The sequence below is a fragment of the Tamandua tetradactyla genome, chromosome 20 (assembly GCF_023851605.1).
Source record: "Tamandua tetradactyla isolate mTamTet1 chromosome 20, mTamTet1.pri, whole genome shotgun sequence".
Taxonomy (NCBI): domain Eukaryota; kingdom Metazoa; phylum Chordata; class Mammalia; order Pilosa; family Myrmecophagidae; genus Tamandua; species Tamandua tetradactyla.
In genome coordinates, this window is record NC_135346.1 from 17,511,485 (window position 1) to 17,530,922 (window position 19,438).

Here is a 19,438-nt window from a genome sequence, read left to right on the forward strand (position 1 = left end):
GAAAAACATTTAAACAAATACTTTTCAGGACCACATTTAAAAATCAAAATAATTTACCACCATTCAGCTAAATAAAAGGAACTATAAAGGTACTATCCATATATGTTTTATGTGAAGTCTATTTTTTTTAAAAAGTTAATAAAAATAACTCTACTGACAATTTTGTATTATCTCAGGGGATTAAAAAATTATCTGAAGAAGGCTCATTTTCATTTTATATATTAGTGCAATGGTTTCCTTCTTCAGCTGTTCCTGCAATAGAACCTAAAATACTAATCAGTTCCAGTGCTGTATATACAGTATTTCCTCTAAAATAAGCACAACAGATAGAAGATTTTCATTTCTACAAGCTTAGCAATATTTTAAAAAATTTTTTAAATTGTCTTCTTTAAGTACACTACTTACTCTGCAGAGGCTGGTAAGATGCTGATGGGAGATATATGGGCACTGTAATCAAAAAAAGAAATTAGCTATAAAATCTTTCAATATTAAATGGCTATAAAGCGTGCTGAAAACCGCCACATTTGCATTACCTTGACACAACCAAGAGAACATGCACCAAGTTTCATGTTTTCAATTACATACCAGGCTGGAAATATTTTCTGAATCTGGTTGGTAAAGGTTTCAAATATTAGCTACAGAAAATAAATTTGGTCTAACAGGTCATTAACAAGACCCCCCAAAAAATTACTATTTATTGAATTTTATCATGGGTGAGGAGCTTGATATTCATTTATCTCCTTGAAAAGTTCTCAATATCCTAGCAGTGAAAATTACTTCCCCCATTCCACAAAACTGAAGCTCAGAGAGGTTAATTAGCTTGCCCAAATACACTCAGCTCCAAGGATCAGAGGTAAGACTTGACTCAGGTTGTTATTAACAACTATGTCCTATGGTATCCTAAAACTAAAAATATCTTAAATCAGCAAAATAAATACAGCAAAACAAAGAAACAAAAACATAGCACAGCATGGACATCTTCAGCAGAGTACGATTATAACTTTCTAGAGAAACTATTTTTCATACCAAAAAGACCCTTAAATATGCATATTAAATAGATGGGTAAATGATACCAACTATTTCATCTGGTGCTCACTTGAGGAAACACAATCTATTCAAATGCTGAAAGAAAAATTATTGTACTATTCAAGCAAATGTATTAGCTGGTTAACTGATGCAGACTATTTTTTTTTAATCATCTATCAGATAAGGGATAAGGTATTTTAAATGATACTGTATGCCTAAACATATCTGATACCATACCCACCACTTGGCTGTAAGGAAGGAGTGATCCTCATACCACTCACCTTTCTGATCTGTACAATTGTAGCTACCTCTAAGCAGTCTTAAGAACTCTCTCTGGCCCAAAAAAGCATTCCATCCAGGATAGTACGAAGGCCTCAAAACTGACCCTATACTCCTTACTAGATTTAAAAGTCACAGGTTGTTCTCAAGCTACAGAGAAAAAAAGTAAATGGACACTGTAAACTCATTCACCATGCTGGTAACAGACTCTTTTGGCAAAATTTGTACAACAGTGTCTACTTATATTTATAAAAATATATATGTAATAGCCTCCTTTTTACCAAAGTTATCACGGAAATGCAACTTAAGATGTGGAAACTACAATAATATTTTAAATTAAATAAATTGAAAACACCAAATGTTAATGAAAATATAAAGCAACTGGGACTCCCATAATGTTAGTGGGAATGCAAAATGTTACAACTACTTCAAAAAGCAGTTTTGATAGTTACTTATGAAACTGAACATAACTTACCATATGACCCAGCAATTGCACTCTTGGGTTTTTACTTAAGAGAAATGAAAGCCTAAGTTCCTAGAAAACTTGCACAGTTTAGCAACTTAATTCATAGTAGCCCAAAACAGGAAATAACCAAAACAGATAAGCAAAGTGTGTATAGCTATACAATGGAACATTACTCAGCAATTTTTAATAAAAGGACTGAACAACTGAATCATGCAACAACATGGATGAATCTCAAGAACATTATGGCAAGTAAAAGAAGCGAGACACAAAAGAGAGCATATTATATGAGATCCCATTTATATGAAATTCTAGAAAAGTCAAAACTAATCTACAGTGACAGACAGCAGATTAACAGTTGCCTGGGATCAAAGGTGGGGGAATAATTATTGCAAAGGAGCAACAGTGAATTTCATGAGATGATGCAGTCTGTATCTTGCCTGTGGTGATGGTTAGTTATGTATTTATCAAAAACCACCTAACCATATACTTGTAACTAATACATTTTTTGTGAAAATTATACCTGCACAAAAATTTTAAAAGGAAAAAGCCAAACCCAATCCAGATGGCTGAGTGAGATGATTCAAGGGTCAGTCACCTCACATTGAACAACCTGCAAGAACTGCCGAGAAACATCTTTCTAAAAGCTCCAGGAAACAGCTGAACGTTTGCAGTAACAGGATTGAGTGCTAAATCAAGGCCACTTAAAAGAGTAGGATCTCATGGTACCCCAGCTGGCACCTCACCTATCCTTTCACCTGCAAAACGCAGAATCTGCCCTCTCTCCCAGTGTGGATCCTTGATCCTAATTCTGGAGGAAGCAGGAGTAACCCTTCTGCACATACTGGGAGTGTGTATGTCTGATGCAATTTGTCTGGTGGTGACCTGAGGAACTCACTATCCCAGCACTTGCCCTGCTTGTAGAAGGCAGCTTACTGAACCCTCCTACAGAATGATGAGGGGCTGCAGTCAAATCATGCTGCCTGCGGCAAGAGATTGGTGGCTGTAGGACATACAGAGCAGTGCCCAGGGTCACAAAGAAAACTACTTCCTAGGGAAAAGAATCCAATCTTCTCAGTTTAACAGGGGAAACCCTAGGGTTTCATGTACATTCCCAAGATGAGGCATAAGCAGAAGGATCAAGGATGACCCTAAGCTTTGGCCTGAAGCTATTCTCTAAATTCATTTTATGGGGAAGACCTAAAGTAGAGCACTCACCCAGATCAATCTGCAAAGGCTATAAAAGGCATTTTCTTTCTTTTTTTTTTTTTTTGTTAGTTCCTGATATTCCATGGAAAACTCTGTCACAACACTAGCTGCATACAAACTTAAGGAATAGATGCCAGAAGAGTCTAAACTCCAGCAACAACACATTAAAATATCTGTAGGTTTCCCAAAAGGTTACAAAACATACAAGGAAACAAGAAGTGATGGTCCAGGCAAAGGAGAAGATTAAAGCATTGGAAACCAACAGTGAAGAGACTCAGACCTAGGGCATTCCAGATTAAGACTAAAAAAATAGTCCAAACACTCAAAGAGTTAAAGAAAAACATGAAGAAAAAAAACAAAGAAAATCAGGAAAATGACAAATGAACACAAATATATAAAGAGGCAGATATTATGTAAAGGAACAAAACAGAGCTGAAGACTAAATAACCAAAATTAAAAATTTCCTGGAGGGGATCAAAACAAGTTGGAGCTGGCAGAAGAAAGACTTAGTGAAGTTGATGATAACACCACTGAAATGAATAGTCTGCGGAGCAGAAAGAGGAAAGAATGAAGAAAAGCGAACAAAGCCTGAAGAACCTGTGGGACATCGTCAAGTACACCAACAGGCACATCATGGGAGTCTAAGAAGTAAGAGAAGGGGGCAGAGAGAACAAGCAAAGAAATAATGGCTGAGAACTTCCCAAATTTAATTAAAGACATGAAATACACTCCAAAATGACCAAAGGACTCTAAACAGAATAAACCCAAAGAGACCCGACCAAGCCAAGTTATAATCAAACTGTAAAATGCCAAAAATAAAGAGAGAATTCTGAAAAACCACAAGAGAAAAAGCAATGTGCCAAGTACAAGGGACACTCCATAGATTAAGTACCCCTTTCCTGGGAAATCACAGAAACAAGAAGGCAGATGCAAGATAAAAAGTGCTGAAAGCTTAAAAAAAAAATGCCAATCAAGACTTCTGTATCTAGCCAAACTGTACCTCCAAAAATGAGGGAGAAATTAGGTCATTCCCAGACAAACTAAAGCTGAGGGACTTCATCACCATTAGACCAGTACTACAAGAGATGCTAAAGGGACTTCTACAGGTCGAAAGGAAAGGCTACTAGACTACTGACTGAAGCTATGTGAAGAAATAAAGATATCCAGTAAAGCAATGATGAAAATACTATTGTATTTTTGGTCTGTAATTTTGCTTTTAATTTCCTATTGTTCTAAAAGGCAAAGCCATAAAATGTAATGAATAAATCAAGTGTTTTTAGACTCATGATGAACAAATGTGCAATTTGTGACAAGAAATACATAAGGGTGGGGGGATGAAGGGATATAGGAACAGAGTTCATATATGCTACTGAAGTTTTTAAGTCAGTATGTATACAAATGAGACTGTTATAGATTTAGGATATTAAACTTAAGCCCTCATAGTAACCACAAAGAAACATATCAGAATATGTAAACTCACAGAGACAGAAAGTGGAGTACAGGGGTGAAGAACAGAGGCAATGGGGAATTAACACAAACTGAGTGTACAGTTTGTATTTGGAGTGAAGGGAAAGTTATAATACTGGATGATGGTGAGGGCACTGCAACACTGTGAAGGTGATTAATCCCACTTGGGAGGAATTGAGATAGGAAAACTTATGTTGTTTATATGTTTCTCCAATTAAAAGAAAGGAAAGAGAGAGAATAGAGATAATGGCAATTAAATGAAAAAAACATGATCCTGGACAGGATCTAAGAATGGAGGAGAAAAGGCTCAAAAGGACATTATTGGGACACAAGAAAAAATTGGAACATAGTATGTAAGAGCTTTATATTAACATTAAATTTCTTAAATTTAATTGTTCTTAACTGCACTTACACTTGTGTGATTACACAAGTGAATATCCTTGTTCATGTAAATATATGTGGAAGTATTATGTGTTCAAAGAGTATTATGTATGAAAGCTGCTCTCAAATGTTCAAAAAATAGACAGACAGATGGATGACAGACGGATGTAAGGAAGGAAAGGAGAAAAAGAAAAAGGAAAGGTTAAGGTGGCAACATTTTAAAATTGGTTGATCTGCAGGGTGGGGTGGTGGTAGTTCAAGGGTAGTGCAGTGATAGAATTCTCACCTGCCAAGCGGGAGACCTGGGTTCGATTTCTGGCCCATGCCCTTCCCCAAAAAATAACAAAAAAACAAACAAACAAATTCAACAAATGGTGCTACAATAAGGGGATATTCACATGGAAAAAGAATGAAATGTGATCCCTGCCATACAGCATACAAAAAAAAAAAAAAACAAAACTGGGTTTTGGGATTATGTTGGAGTTCTCTGTTTGGGTTTTGTATTATTTTTACAATTGCCCTACATGTTTGAAGTTATTTCAAAATAAAACATTTAAGGGAAAATAACGTTGTAAAAACTCCTAACCTTTAAAAAATCAAATGCATCATTTATAGTGTATGGAGAGGGGAGGGAACGAAGCTGTCAATATCTCTTACGCTTTTTAAACCTTAATAAAATTTTCTTATGACTCTGAGCTTAAATATTAGCACCCACCCCCAACACTAATGATACTTCCAAAATAAATCCTTCTCTTCTTTACACTATTAACTGGAACCTGGATAGTGAAAATGTGATGTGTTGATAAATTTGTCATTTGAAGTATTTTGCAAACTATCTGATTTAATGGATGAGAGAACAGAAAAAAGATACTACCATAGTTCTCACACCCCTCCACTCAGCTAAGGCACATTTCTTCAACAAAAAGGGGACCACAGAAAGAAGTGACAATCAATCTCAAAACTCTAAACTCAAAGACTTTCCAAAACACTACACCCATCTCTGCTGAGCCCTGCCTAAAACTGAACCATGCAAAACCAATGAATTCACAAGAATACAGATAACTATATATATATATCAAAATTTTTTCATCTACAAATACAAGGTACTTTAGAAAATAATACTGAAATTTCCAAGGACTTCATGGATAAGACTGAGCCTCAGGATCAACCTAAACTCCTGCTTTCTGTACACCCCAGGCTGCTCCCACCACTTTTTCCACCCTGAACTTACCTCAAATCTTAAAATGCAGCTAATGGCAAACAACATATTGAACGATGGATGCATAAATAGTCCAAGCATTAGAACTCACACAAATATTTAGACCAGTGGTCCCCAAAGTATGGTCTGCAAACCTCTGGGAGTTCCCCAAACCCCCTGAATGAATGGTCAAACTATTTTCAAAATATTTCCCATTTTCACTGTGCTTACATTTGCATAATGGTGCAAAATCAATGGCACCAAAACTGCTAGGCATCTTAACACAAACCTGACACAAACCCATAGCCACTGCATTCTTCTCTGCCACCCACTTGCTATTAAAAAAAAAAACAGGTGGGGGGGTGTCAGTCCTTGATGAAGCAGTAAAAATAATTAATTTTATCCCAATCCTTGAAAGTCCTTTTTAATATTCAGTGAGATGAAATGAGATGTACACAGAAAGCACTTCTACTCCATAACTTAAGAGATTACCTTAAGAGGTGACCCAGACACTATTTTCATGAAACACCATTCTTGCTTGAAAAATAGACTGACAAAATATGGTTACTGAGACATGAATATTTGGGAGACATTACCTCACAAATGAACAAAGTGGAACTATCACTTCAAGAAGAACAATTGACAGTAGTGTTGTCAGAGATAAAATTTGGATTTTAAAGCAAAAATCAGAGTTCTTGTATCTTCCACCATAAGCTCAATAACATTCCAATACCTAAAGAAATTTCTGATGCATTCCACAGTGTTATTAAAGAATGGGAACTCTTGAGACTATTTAACAAAATGTGCCAACATTTGAAATACCTACACACTTCAATGAAGCAATATTTTCCAAATGAGCAATACCATATTACAAAATCAAGCAAAAGTACAAGACAGAACAATGGTTCAGAGTATGAAATCTTCACATATTGAGGTTTCAGATTCCATATTACAAACAATTTTAAAGAAACTACAAATTAATGAACTTTGGTATATTATCAAAGGAAAATATACAGTATTATCTGAAAAGGCTATTAAAATTCTCTTCTCTTTTCCAGCCACATTTTGGAGTGATGCCAAGTTTTCTTCACATACTCCAACCAAAATGACATATTGCAACAGATTAAATGCAGGAGGAAATGAGTCTTCTTATAAGCCAGACATTAAAACATTTGCTAAAATGTAAACCATGCCACTCTTCTAACTAAATTTTCTTTTTTTGCAGAGTTTAGAAAACACAATTACTTTTCATTTTAAAAATGTATATTAACATATAATGAATTTATTATTGCCATTTTTTAAATAAATCGATTTCTCACTTTCAATTCCTAATATTATAAATACCAACAGACATAACTCACAAAAACAAAAGCTCTTCGTGGCCCACAACAATTTTTAAATGTATAAGGATGTCACAAGACCAAAAAGTTTCAGAACTGATGATTTAGAGCTAATGAGGAAGAACTTAATAAAAAACTGTTAAATCATAAATAGTTATATTTTAGCTACAAATATCTTCCAAGGTAAAAAAAAAAAAAAAAATTAGAAAAAACTCCCACTGTTTATGTTCAGTTTTAATTTCTAATATGACAAATGCCAAGAAATACAACCCGCATTAACAAAAGCTCCTTGGGGGTCCATCTGCAGTAAATTTTAAAACTATAATGTCTTGAGAAAAAATAAGGGAAATCTGGAATGGAAGGTAATGAGGCATCACTGAGACAGTGACATATAAGCAAAGAATTTAAATAGATGAGAAAACCATGCAGGCATGTGGAGGAACACATCTATTTAGACTCAGAGAACAGTCAGTGCAAAGGCTCTAAGAAGAAGATGCCTGATACATCTGAGGAATTCTGCTAGGGCTAAACAAGAATAATCAAAAGGAGACCACAATGACATAGGTCAGAAAAGGAAGGGGAGCAGGAGGAACCAAATTGTGTAGACAGAACCTTGCACAGCATTTTAAGAATTTTGGATTTATTTTGAGTAAAACGGGGAAACACTAAAGAGCTTTAAGCGAAGAAGTTACATGCTCTTAGTTTTTTAAAAGAATGAGCATGCAGTACTAATCAAATCAAATGGATTTAATGAGGTGTTTTTATAAGCTAAGAAACTAGAAGATGCAGCTAAAGTGGATTCTGTGGGATCAGAAATAATCTAGTTCAAAATGGTAACTTTTAAAAACAATCTTGGTATCTAAGCCTAACCATTCTTTCTGAAAGATCATTAAAAAGCATCTGTTCTGTATTCTTACGCATTAAGTAGATATCACCTTGCTGTTCAAGATGTAGCGGAGAGGCTGGAGGGAACTGCGTGAAAATGTAGAGCTGTGTTCCAGTTGCCATGTTTCTTGATGATGACTGAACAATGATATAGCTTTCACAATGAGACTCTGTGAATGTGAAAACCTTATGTCTGATGCTCCTTTTATCTACTATATCAACAGAAGAGTAGAACATATGGAATAAAAATAAATAATAGGGGGAACAAATGTTAAAATAAATTTAGTTTGAAATGCTAGCAGTAAATGAAAGCGAGGGGTAAGGGGTATGGATGTATAATTTTTTTTTCTGTTATCGTTTTATTTCTTTTTCTGTTGTCTTTTTATTTCTTTTTTTAAATCAATGCAAATGCTCTAAGAAATGATGAATATGCAACTATGTGATGATATTAAGAATTACTGATTGTATATGTAGAATGGAATGATATCCCTTAATGTTTTGTTTGTTAATTTTTTTAATTAATAAAAAAAGCATCTGTTCTGTTGAACTGTTTGTTGTATAACTGCACTTCTTACTTCCTATAGGTGCTAAAATGCAAACGCATAAAGAGTAATGAAAAATCTATGTTTTTGGACATACAATGCACAAAGTTATAAGTGGTAACAAATACAAAGAAAGTGGTAGTGGAACAGAGGGGTGTAGGAAAAGTGTATGTGCCTACTATTATAGCTGATACCAAACCAAATATAATTGTTATATATTTAGGATGTTCAATTTTAAGCCCATGGTAACCACAACAAAAATAGATAAAAATATATCCAGATAGAAGTAAGAAGACACTCAACATGGTACAAAGTAAAAACTCCAAAAAACTGATTTGACTGATCTGTTAGGTATTAACAGAAGTGAGGGACAAAAAAGAAATTACAAAGGCTAAATAGAAATATGCTAGGAGAAAGTCCTGTATTATCAGTAATATCTTTTAAATGGATTAAAAGATCCATTTTAAAGGCAGTCATTCGCAGAATGGATTAAAAGGCAGAGATTGGCAGAATGGATTAAAAGCATTAACCCAACTATATGCTGCCTGCAAGAGTTTCACAGTAAAGTTAAAGATACAAGTAGGTTGAGGGTAAAAGGATGGGAAAAAACTGACCACACAAGCTGTAATGAAAAACCACTGGGATGTGTATACTAATATTAGATAAAATAGATTTTAACTCAAAAACAGCTACGAGGGGATAATTCAAAGAAAGATGTTAACAATTATGAATATACACCTAACAGCATGGCCCCAAAATACATGAAGCAAATACTGACAAATCTGAAGGGGAAACTGCTGGTTTACATTAATAGTAGAAGACTCATAATATACAATACTCAATAATGGACAGAACATCTGTCAGAAGGTCATTACAGTAATAGAGGACTTGAATGATATATTAAACCACCTACACATAATGGACATATATAGAATAGTGCACCCAAAGAAAACATTACACATTTATCTCAAGTGCACATGGATCATTTCCAAGGATAAACCTTATGTTGAGTCACAAAACAAGTCTTGACAAATTAAAAAATACTGAAATCCTACCATGTATATTCTCTTACCACAATGGAATGAAGCTAGAAATCAGTAACAGAGGGAGAAATGATAAAGTCACAAAAATGTGTAAATTAAACAATACAATCTTAAGCAACCAATAGATTAAAGAGGAAATCAGAAGTGAAACTAAGAAATATCTTGAGGAAAATGAAAATGAAAATACAATACATGAAAACTTTTGGAATGCAGCAAAGGAAGTGCTGAGAAGCAAATATACAGCACTAAATGCTTACATTAAAAAAGAAGACTTCAAATCAGAGACCTACAATAATGTTAGCAGACAAAACACAGGACTGTATAACATAGTGAACCCTGTCATAGATGATGGACTGTGGTTAATAGTACCCATATAAGAATGTTCTTCCAGGACCTAGAACAAATGTATATCATTATTACAAGGTATTAATAATAGAGTGGTATATAGAAAAAAATATAACCAATATAACTATGGACTATAATCAACAGTAATATTTTAATTCTTTCATCATTTCTAACAAAGGTATCACACTAATGTGAAGTGTCAACAACAGGGGGATAACATAGGAATGTCATGATTTTCACAAGACTTTCCTGTAAACTTACAGTTTCTCTTAAAAAAAAAGGTATACACCCATCAGAATGGTCATTATTAAAAAAACAGAAAACAGTAAATGCTGGACAGGATGTTGAGAAAGAGGCACACTTATCCACTGTTGGTGGGAATGTCAAATGGTACAACTGCTGTGGGAGACAGTTTGGTGGTTCCTCAGGAAGCTAAGTATAGAATTGCCATATGATCCAGCAATCTCACTGCTAGGTATCTATTCAGAGGACATGAGGACAGAGAACAAATGGATATTTGCACACCTATGTTTATAGCAGCACTGTTTACAATTGCCAAGAGATGGAAACAGCCCAAATATTCATAATGGATGAGTGGTAAACAAGCTGTGGTATATACATATGAAGAATATTACACAGCTGTAAGACAAAATAAAGTCATGAAGCATGTAACATGGATAGATCTTGAAGACGTTATGCTGAGTGAAACTGGAGGGAAACAAAAGGTTGAATACTGTATGGTCTCACTGATATTAACTAACATTAATTAGTAAACTTGGAGAATTTCAGTTAAGAACACAGGTTATCAGGAGACAGAAATAGTCTAGAGATTGGGTAACCAGTACTCAAAGAATACAAATTGTACAACAAGACTGAGTGTAAAAATTCTAAAATGGATAGCACAATACTACTTGATTGTAGCACAATAATGTAAGTACACCAAATGAAGCTGAAAGTGAGAACGATAGAGGGAGAAGGGCTGGGGGCACATATGAAACCAGAAGGAAAGACAGATGATAAAGACTGAGATAGTGTAACTCAGGAATGCCTAGAGTGTACAATAATGGTGATTAAATGTACAAATTAAAAATGTTTTTGCATGAGGAAGAACAAAGGAGTGTGAGTATTGCAGGGGGTTGAAAAGAGATGGTCATCCATATCTTAAACTTCAACTTCAACTTCTGTATGAAACTAAAGGAAGGAATGTTTATTTGGTGCAAAATGTATATTTTGTAGTGCATTTCCTAATTTAACTTCTATGGTCAGTTTAATTGAATACCATAACTACATGGAACCTTGAACAGGGCATGCGATTTTGTTGGTTTGTCCAGGTTAGTGTGATGCCCTGATAAATTCCAGAGTGATCTGAACAGTGAATAAAGAAGTATTTGCAAAGTCCCCTTGGGGGAATAGGGAGAAAGGGGAAAATATTCAACCTCCCCATTTGGAAAATTCCTGATATTCTCACAAGCAGTGGGGAAAACCAAATTAATAGGCTGAGTCCTCGATCTTGGGGTTCGCCCCTATGAAGATTATCCCTACAAAGGATAGGCTATGCCTACTTAAAAGTAAGTCTAAGAGTCATCCTCAGAGAACCTCTTTTGTAGCTCAGGATGCAGCCTCTCGCTCTCTAAGCCAACAAGCAAGCGAACTCACTGCCCTCCCTTTCTACGTGGGACATGACTCCCAAGGGGTGTAAATCTCCCTGTCAATGTAGGACAGAAATCCTAGGATAAGCTGGGACTCAGCATCAAAGGATTGAGAAAACCTTCTCAACAAAAAAGGGGGAAGAGAGAAATGAGGCAAAATAAAGTATTAGTGGCTGAGAGATTTCAAACAGAGTCGAGAGGTTATCCTGGAGGTTATTCTTACACATTAAATAGCTACCACCTTGTTGTTCAAGATATAGTGGAGAGGCTGGAGGGAACTGCCTGAAAATGTAGAGCTGTGTTCCAGTAGCCATGTTTCTTGAGGATGATTGAACAATGATATAGCTTTCACAATGTAACTTAGTGAATCTGAAAACCTTGTGTCTGATGCTCCTTTTATCTACCATATCAACAGAAGAGTAGAACATATGGAATAAAAATAAATAATAGGGGGAACAAATGTTAAAATAAATTTAGTTTGAAATGCTAGTGGTAAATGAAAGTGAGGGGTAAGGGGTATGGTATGTATAATCTTTTTTTTTCCTCTGTTATCGTTTTGTTTTTATTTCTGTTGTCTTTTTATTTCTTTTTCTAAATCGATGCAAATGTTCTAAGAAATGATGAATATGCAACTATGTGATGATATCAAGAATTACTGATTATATATGTAGAATGAAATGATATCTTAATGTTTTGTTTGTTAATTTTTTTTAATTAATAAAAAAAAATTTTTTTTTAAACTGTTTTTAAAAATATATATATGGAAGGGTAAGGGACCCTGAAAGACTAAAGCCATTTCAAAAAAAAAGAATGAAGATGGAAAATTCACACTTCTAGATTTTAAAATGTATTACTAAGCCACAATAATCAAAAAGCACGGTACTACAATCTCAAGGCTTGCCCTTATGAACTTATTCCTGCAGAGAAGAAGCTAAGCCTACTTAAAATTATGCCTAAGAGTTACCCCCAGAGAACCACTTTTGTTGCTCAGATGTGGCCTCTCTCTCTCTAAGCCAACTCCATAGGTAAACTCAATGCCCTTCCCCTATGTGAGATATGACTCCCAGGGGTGTAAATCACCCTGGCAACATGGGACCTGACTCCCAAGGATGAGCCTGGCCCTGGCATCATGGGACTGAGACTTACTGACCAAAACGGGGAAGAGAAATAAAACAAAGTTTTTTATTTTGAAATAAATATAATTTCAAATTTTATTTATTTCAGTGGCCAAAAACTTTCCAATAGAGTCAAGAGATCATCCTAGAGGTTATTCTTATGCATCATATAGATATCCCTTTTCAGTTTCTGGTATATAGGAGTAGCTAGAGGGAAATGCCTGAAGCCGTTCAACTGTAATCCAGTTGTCTTAATTCTTGACGACGACTATATAAACTATGTAGCTTTTACAGTGCTACCGTGTGATTGTGAAAATCTTGTGACTAATACATCTAGTGTATGGACAGATGAGTAAGAAAATACAGACAAAAAATAAATAATAGGGAGACAGGAAGTATGGGAAGTTTTGAGTATTATTGTTATTTTTCTTATTTTTACTGTTTTTGGAGGAATGAAAATGTTAAAATCTATTGTGGTGATGAATGAACAACTATATGAAGACATGGTGAACCAATGATTGTATACTTTGGTGATTAGATGGCATGTGAATATAACTCAACAAAACTGCATTTGAAAAAAAAGGACAGAAATATTGACCAACAGAATCTGAAATCAACTCTCACATTTATGGACAACTGACTTCTGACATGGTGGCAAAGACCACTCAATTGGGAAAGAACAGTCTCTTCCACAAAAAAATGCTGGGACAAAGGATACGTCAAGCCTACTTAAAATTAGGCATAAGAGTCACTCCCCAAGAGAACCACTTTTGTTATTCAGATGTGGCCTCTCTCTCTAGTCAACACAACAAGCAAACTCACTGCTCTCCCCTGTCTATGTGAGACACGACTCCAAGGGTTGTGGACCTTCCTGGCAATGTGGGACAGAAATCCTAGAATGAGCTGAGACTCAGTATCAAGGGACTGATAAAACCTTCTCGACCAAAAGGGGGAAGAGCTAAATGAGACAAAATAAAGTGTCAATGGCTGAGAGATTCCAGAGTCAAGAGGTTATCCTGGAGGTTATTCTTAAGTATTAAATAGATATCACCTTGTTAGTCAAGATGTAATGGAGAGGCTTGAGGGAACTGCCTGAAAATGTAAAGCTGTGTTCCAGTAGCTGTGTTTCTTGGAGATGATTGTATAATGGTATAGCTCTTACCATGTGACTATGTGATTGTGAAAACTTTGTGTCTGATGCTCCTTTTATCTACCTTATCAACATATGGAATCAAAATAAATAACAGGGGGAACAACTGTTAAAATAAATTTAGTAGATTGAAATGACAGTGATCAATGAAAGGGAGGGGTAAGGGATATGGTACATATGAATTTTTTTCTGTTGTTTTTTTATTTCTTTTTCTGAATTGATGCAAATGTTCTAAAAAATGATCATGATGATGAATATGCAACTACGTGGTGATATTGTGAATTACTGATTGTATATGTAGAACGGAATGACCATATGTTAAGAACGTTTGTGTTTGATTTATATATTTTTTTAATTTAAAAATCAATAATAAAAAAAAAATGCTGGGACAACTGGATGCCATATGCAAAAGAATGAAGGTGGATTCCTATGTCATACCACACACAAAATTTAACCCAAAATAAATTTTAAAAACCCAAATATAATAACTAAAACTATAAAACTCCTGAGGAGGGCAGGCAACGGTGGCTCAGTGGCAGAGTTCTTGCCTGCCATGCTGGAGACCCGGGTTCACATCCCAGTGTCTGCCCATGTTAAAATAAACAAACAAACAAACAAACTCCTAGGGAAAAACAAAGGGAAGCATCTTTAGGACCCTGTGTTAGGCAATGTTTTCTTAGACTTTATACCCAAAGCACAAGCAACAAAAAGGAAAAAGAGATAAATGGGACCTCATCATAATTTTCTTCCTCATAGGACTTTCTCACAAAAGTAAAATGACAACCTATACAATGAGAGAAAATATTTGGAAAACACATATCTGATAAAGATTTAATATCCAGAATATAAAAAGAAGGATTTCAACTCAACAAAAAGATAAACCCAATTTAAAAAAGGACAGAAGACTGGAAGAGACATCTCTCCCAAGATACAAAAGTAGCCAGAAAGCACCTGAAAAGATGTTCAACATCATTAGCCATCTGGGAAATGCAAATGAAAACCATAATGAGATACCATTTCACACCTATTAAAAAGGTTGCTAATAAAAAAACAGAAATTAACAAGCATTGAAAAGAATGCAGAAACATAGGAACAGTCATTCATTACTGCTGACAATGTAAAATGTGCAGCTACTGTGTAAGGTAGTCTGGTAGTTCTTCAGAAATCTAAGTATAGAATTACCATACGACCCTACAATCCTAGGTATATACCCAAAGTATCAAAAGCAGGGACACGAATAGATAGATGCTCACCAATGTGCACAGCAGTAGTCACAATGCAAAAAAGGTGGAAGCAATTCAAGTGTCTAACAACCTAAGAACTGAGAATTGTAATGGATGCATATTACTTCCTTGCTTTATAATAAGTATGCTTGCATATGTACATAAAGCAAATATCATTGTTTTCCTCTCCATTTTATTCCCTTTATCATATGACATAAGGTGTACTGTTCATGTTACAGTATTTAAGTTATAAGATATCAAGTTTAAAAGTGAATATTATGCAAGGATTTTCATCCTATTCTGGAGACATTCTGCGTTTTTTCCAGTTGTACATAGGACAGTTGAGTATTGCTAAACAAACAAAAAAAAAGCATGTCTGTTATTGTTTTCTATTTGGAGATTAAGTATGGTTTAAGATGATGTGCACAGCTGCCAAGGTGACAAGGGATGGACTATAATGGTTACGTTCGTGTGTCAACTTTGCCAGGTGATGGTGCCTGGTTGTACGGTCAAGGAAACACTGGCCTATCTGTTGCTATGAAGACATTTCTTGGACTTAAATCATGTGCATGTTGTTTGCATCCACAGCTGATTATATCTGCAGTCATCTAAGGGGAGTGTCTCCTGCAATGACTGAAAATTAATCTAATCATCTGAGCTTTTAAGGAGAATTCAGAAGAGAAACTCCTTCTCTCCACTTCAGCCAGCCAGCTTCTCCTAGGGAGTTTGCTGAGGACCCTCACTGGAACTGCCAGCTCACAGCCTGCCCTAGTGTTCAGACTCTTTCATCTCCACAGTTGCATGAGACACTTCAATCTCATACTTACATATTATCTTCTGTTGGTACCACTTCTCTAGAGATCCCTAAATAATACACTAACCAAAACTATTCCTGTTAACCCTAAAAAACATCTAGGGTTCTAACTAAGATTCTACAAAAGTTTCATGCACTGAAATTACTTTCCAGAAAACTACAACCTCCATATGGTAACTAGGCCAGATAAGTCTGGAAACCCAAAGGAGCCAACCATTTCAAGAACATTAGCTGTTCTATCATCCTATCCCACATTATCAACAAAGCCCAAATAACCCTAAAGATTAGGAGCCAGATCAAAGGACAAGGAGGAGTTATAACAGAGAACACAGGGTTTAACAAATGAGTGTGACTGCTGAATCATTATATCAATATTTCTTTTTGTCTCCAATGTCTTGCAGGAGCTGGAAAGAAAAATCTAAAATTGTGGAACTGTAACCCATACCAAAATCTGAAATCTGTTCTGTAATTACTTGGTTCATTGCTTTTTTGTATTATTGTTGCATTTCATAATAAATAATGTTCAAAAAAAAGATTCAGGAAAAAAAAAAAAAAACGAAAAATCATTAAGAAGAGGCAGGTTTGGGAAAACTTCCCCTCCTCTCTCACTGGTATAAAACACTTTTTCCTCCTCAAAAAAAAAAAGTACACCCTTCCCATTTGGAATGATGGAAATGTTTAGGTAAAGGACAGTGGTGATGGTAGCACAACATTGTGAATGCAATGAACAACACAGACATATATATCTGAATGTGATTGAAAAGGGGAAAAGTTAAATTGTACATACAGTTAACAGAATTAAAAAAATGTTTTTAAGGTTCAGAAATGGATAGCACAATACTGTAAGCATAATTAACAAAGGTGAGTATGAGTACAATTAAAAAAGGAAAGCTAAAGTCATGTATGTCACCAGAAGATAAGCTACAGGATGAAAACTTGGACTGTATAACTTCTTTTGCGGAGCCTAAAGTGGACAAAAATGGTGGTTAATAGTACAAATATAAGAAAGTATATGAGAATATATATATAGTATCATTTAGAATGAGAACTAATGCATGTTATATTACAAGGTGTATATGGACAAAATATAATTAATACAAAGTAAGATCTACAGTTAACATTAACACCTTAATACTCTTCATTAATTGTAACAAAGGCAACATATTAAAGCTAAATGTAAATGGGATGGAATTTTTTCCTTTGGAAGAAATAAGAATGTGCTCATATTAACTGTAGTGGTGAACATATAACTATGTGATTATAACAAGAGCCATTGATTGTACACTTAAGATGGACTGCATGGAGTGTGAATAAAACTGTTAAAAATAACAATAGGGAAGATAAGGGGTATGGAGTGCTTTGGGTTTTCTTTTCTTTTTTTTTTTCCTGGAGTAATGAAAATGTTCTAAAATTGACTGTGGTAGTCAATGAACAACTATGTGATGATACTGGGAGCCACTGATTGTATACTTTGGATGGACTGTATGCTATGTGAATATATCTCAATAAAATTGCATTAAAAAACAATAGCACCACACACACACACAAATTCATGGAACTATACTATAAACAGTGAACCCTAAGTTAAACCATGGACTTAATTAATAGTACAGTTATAAAAATGTGCTATCATCAATTAAAACAAATGTTCCATACCAATGCAAAGTGTTGGTAATAAGGCAGTATATGGGTATCCTGTATTTTATGCATGATTATCTGTAAACCTACAACTTCTCTAATATAAAAAAATTGTTTTTTGAGACAACTAGGGGGGAAAATGCATTTAGTATCCATTCCCTCTAACTAGCTCTATGTTTCATTCCATTTTATTTTTTCATTCATGTAGCTTTTAGTAAACACTTATAAAAATGTTATACATTTAGACATTTCTTGGACTTAAATCATAAAACGTTGCAGAGTCCAAAGGAAGAACTAAACAGGCACAGAATATGGACAGCTGTGGAGAATTTAGTAATAGAACTGCTATGATAGCTTCCAGATTGCTCTCTCTCCCTAGGTCATTCTGTTCAAGATTAGATTCCTGTGACTATAAACTCATCTATAAACAAACTCAATTATCAGTCCCTAACCCAAGCTGTACTAACTTCTGTAAAACAAGTTGCTATGGAAATACATGTGGGTAAGAACACATAATTAAAAAAAAATTTTTTTTTAAATACAAGCATCTTTAATTATAAAGCAGAAACAAAGACATACCATGTCTATTCTTAATTCAAAGAAAAATATGAGTCAAAATACTTAAAATATGTATAAATAAACAAACCTCAACTAAAAAATTTAGTAGTTATCTCACTATGATGAAATGTAAAAGGGTTTTATATAACCTCAAAACTATAATGCTAATTGTAATGCTTTAATCACTGAAACAAGAGATACTACCAAAAAAGTTGTCAATGTACTCTTAAACCTTTATACAATCAATCAGCCCAAACTAAAAGGGAAATGTAAAAATGTTAACTGAATTTTATAAATATCACCACTAATCTAGAAGACTACTGTAGTAGACACATCTGTTTCTGCTGCCCAATATTCCTACTTCTTTTCTTTTGGTAATAGTTCCCTGTTCTTCTGTGGGATACAAACTCCTCCTTCCATTCCACATGGTCTTTGCAGACTGATAAATCACAATGACCCAGTCGTACTCTAGCCAAGCGGATGGGCACAAGACCCAATGTGAGCCACCCCTCACTCCTCCCACCTCCACAGGCATCTAATCTTGAACAGAATAACCTAGGGAGAGAGAGCGATCTGGAGCTACCATAGCAATTCTATTACTAAATTCTCCACAGCTGTCCATGTCCTGTGCCAGTTTAGTTCTTCCTTTGGACTCTGCAATCTACCCAGAGACTTCCTAATCAGCTGCCTTCTTACTTCAGCCCAGGGTCTGTATATATGACCTGCAATTAAAGAATCCTGACAACCATGAATATCCAATGAATGCAATTAAAAATGATTATATTGGAGGGGAAAAGGATTCTCTACAAAACTAGATAGATGATCAAAGAAAAAAATATTAGTAACAGGCACTTGAAACAATACTTAACCCTGCTGGTAAATTCACTGACTAAAAATACTTAATGAATTTACAGCTCTAAATTAACGTGGTCCAAAAGAAATTTCTGCAGGGACTGAAATGCTCTTATCTATACTGTTTACTACAGTAGCCACTAGTCACATATGGCTATTGAGTATTTAAAATATAACTACTGTAACTCAGAAATACATTTTAATTTTATTTAATTTTAATTAGTTTGTTTAAATAGTCAAATTGTACCTTGTGGCCAACTT

General features: G+C 34.9%; 1 protein-coding gene across 11 annotated transcripts in view; it reads right to left on the reverse strand.

Moving 5' to 3' along the window:
- FAM13B (family with sequence similarity 13 member B) overlaps window positions 1-19,438 on the reverse strand; it is a 188,235-nt gene that overhangs the window by 50,989 nt on the left and 117,808 nt on the right. For all 11 annotated transcript variants that reach the window (XM_077138550.1, XM_077138553.1, XM_077138558.1 and 8 more), the window contains one exon: window positions 406-447. In XM_077138550.1, coding sequence (XP_076994665.1) covers window positions 406-447 — 42 coding nt within the window. The remainder of the gene's footprint in view (window positions 1-405; window positions 448-19,438) is intronic.